The 2,826-nt window shown below is 37.1% G+C and overlaps 1 protein-coding gene across 1 annotated transcript in view; it reads right to left on the bottom strand.

The window, feature by feature from the left end:
• Positions 1 to 618: 618 nt before the first annotated feature.
• The window catches only part of LOC132057981 (U3 small nucleolar RNA-associated protein 14-like), a 7,904-nt gene continuing 5,696 nt past the window's right edge, over positions 619 to 2,826 (bottom strand). The window contains exons 7-9 of the mRNA XM_059450555.1: positions 2,398 to 2,621; positions 1,603 to 1,661; positions 619 to 702 (exon numbers count right to left, since the gene is read on the bottom strand). Coding sequence (XP_059306538.1) covers positions 619 to 702; positions 1,603 to 1,661; positions 2,398 to 2,621 — 367 coding nt within the window. The remainder of the gene's footprint in view (positions 703 to 1,602; positions 1,662 to 2,397; positions 2,622 to 2,826) is intronic.

The following is a 2,826-nucleotide window of genomic DNA, read 5'->3' as shown; positions in this document are numbered from 1 at the left end:
AAAGTTAGGAATGTCGATGGGGAGGGATAGGGGATGATTTCACTAGTTTTTGTTGTTTAATTTTTTTTTTTATTACTATTTCTTTTACTAGGTAAATTCCTTTTGGTATATCGCCATCCACTAATATCATTTTCCATTACACATTCCATGGGCCCACCCTGTAAGGCCCTGAAGGTATCCTGGTGGACCAGAAGTTGTTGCCACCATACTTTGTCTTCATTACTCCCCCCCAGTGCCTTCTCTTCCTTGTTATATCTCCATAGCCATTTCATCAATAAGCTATTGTTGTACCATGTTAAATTATCCATTCCTTTTAGGCCTCAATTAGAAACAAGCTAACACTGTCTGTAAAAAACTGCAACAACAACGTAGTCAATGGTGGAGATTAATAACCAACCTTTTGTGACAGTCAGGGAGCTTCCTGCTGGCTTGTTCCTTCGGCAGCTCATCTTTGGCTCAATTATTGTTGTTGACAATAAAATAGATGAGATGCATGAACTGGGATCAGTTGTTCTTTGCAAGGCACAATGATTTCACTTGGTGAGCTCTTCGGATGGCACCAGCCACATTTAACCTTGATAGGACTTTTGGAGTTCACAGGACAGCTTCACGAATTTCTCACATTGCCATCATTGGAGGGATTGGCAAGTATGAGAATGCTGAAAGATATGCCGCTGTTGAGACTCTTCCTTGTGGATCAACCTACAACAGATGGAGTAGAAAAAATAGTCACTTCACTGTCTATATCACACCTCAATGAGAGCCTCTTCCCGCTAAAGAGCTAATTCACCTTGTTTATTTCTGAATATATATATTATGTGCCTTGAAGCATGTAATTGAATGCTGAATAGTGTCAGTGATATTATGATCTATATCATAACTATTAAACTCAGTCCAGAAATGGTCTAATCCAGTTTGGAGTTTCATTTTACCATCACAATGTCGATGGTTACGAAACACAGATATAAACAGCGAAGGGCTAAGACCTTACCAAAGATCTATGCTTGGAGACCATGTAACACCAATACACTGCAGAAAGGAAAGTAGTTACAAGGCAAAGTAGTTTTTAACATTCCTTTTGGTTGCTACATACAGAAGAAAAAGATTCACTATACTTGTTAATAAAAAGCAGAATTAAAAGCATAATCCCCAAATCATTAATAATTTATTTTTTGATACTGGCCTTTGTCATCAAAAATACAAAACTAGTGTAAATATTTCGTTATTTACACCAGTTCTCTCCGAGTGCATAAGCTCGGGATATACTACACGAAAAATGCAATTCTTCAACAATTTTGCATAGAGTGCCTCAATCACAATATAAATAATGGAAATCCTTCAAATTCTCTATGTTTATGAAAGTTGAAGGATTACATAACAAGAACCCATACTTCCACAAAATAACTACCATTTTTTTAACAACCATTTTTTTAACAACCATGGTGTTCGAACCAGCTTGCACACACCTCAAACAAGGGTGTACCAGCTGCCTCCCACAAGCATAGGTACCGGATAAATTATCCACCAAAATTTGGACAAATGGAAAGAAATTATCTAGTGTTTTTGCCACCATTGATATCTGAACCTCAGATCTCAGGGTACCCAACCCACTTCAATCACCACTAGGCCACAATCCCACATCCTTGTGTGCTTCAAAGAAACTGCCATCAGAAAACACAACATCTATCAGCTCCACTATTGTGTAAACTGATTGGAAGAGATTCCAAGAGGAAGTTGTCGCTGCTAGAGAGAGAGGAAGAAAGGATCAATGATACAGTCAAAAAGCCTTTCCTTGGATATGAACTCAAAAAAAGCTCCTGCATCTTACCTCTCTCATCATGAAAACTTTCATGAATGAATCGGTAAACCAATCAATCTTTTCGTTAAATTAGAAGAATGATTTCCCGAAGAAAAAGAGAACTTCCGCTCCTGCATCTTATCTCATCATGAAAAACTTGTCCATAATCTTTAAATTAGAAGAATGATTTAAATTGTTGTTATAGCAATCGTCATCGGTTAATGAAGTGTACTTAACACAAAAATTACCATTACTTTTGCCAAATTTTACCTTTATTTTATGATTTTACAATATATGCATTAAGAATTGTGCTTCATTGAATCAGTCATCTCTTGAAATTAGTAAAATGATTATCTTGCTCAAATTAAAAGCAAATCGACCAATTCTTGACTTAAAATAGGGAGTAAGAGTATACACAACTACCTCTCCTGGGCATAGAAAAGATGAGCAAAGGAGCTTATTATCAAATAATGTTAGTTGAATACAAGAACCACATACTAAATTTCCTGGATAAGGAACTAGAAGTATAAATATCAAAGGCTAACATGCAGTTCAAGATAAATAATACAGGATCCTCTACACTAGTCATTTATAGAGACAAGAGTCTAGATGATAAGAAAGAGTTAGAGAGGGGGATCCAGCCATCTCAAAAAGCACATCCGTGTCCATTTCTGATTGTTCACATATTATTTCCAATTTAGGAGATGCCCGAGGAAACCCCATCAACTCCTTTGAGATCTTCAAGCGTTGGCTTTCATGAACACTGTCTGCGTCTTCATTAATGATGGTCTTCAGGAGTAAAGGTGCAGAGGAAAGTATAGACCTTACAAAGAGCATTTAGTAAAGGTGCAGAGGAAAGTATAGACCTTACAAAGAGCATTTTGGTTCTTGAACCATGGAAGTTATCTAGTTTCAATTGTTGTAGCTTGTTGAGTCCTAGTGTCCTGCAAGCTGGTCCTTCAAAATGATTTACATTGACTTCCATGCCACCATTCTTCTTCGAGCTCAACGGAAATAGAAGGTCCTCC

The sequence above is a fragment of the Lycium ferocissimum genome, chromosome 5 (assembly GCF_029784015.1).
Source record: "Lycium ferocissimum isolate CSIRO_LF1 chromosome 5, AGI_CSIRO_Lferr_CH_V1, whole genome shotgun sequence".
Classification (NCBI taxonomy): domain Eukaryota; kingdom Viridiplantae; phylum Streptophyta; class Magnoliopsida; order Solanales; family Solanaceae; genus Lycium; species Lycium ferocissimum.
Note: the sequence above shows the minus strand (reverse complement) of the source record. Positions and strands in the feature narration are given on the sequence as shown.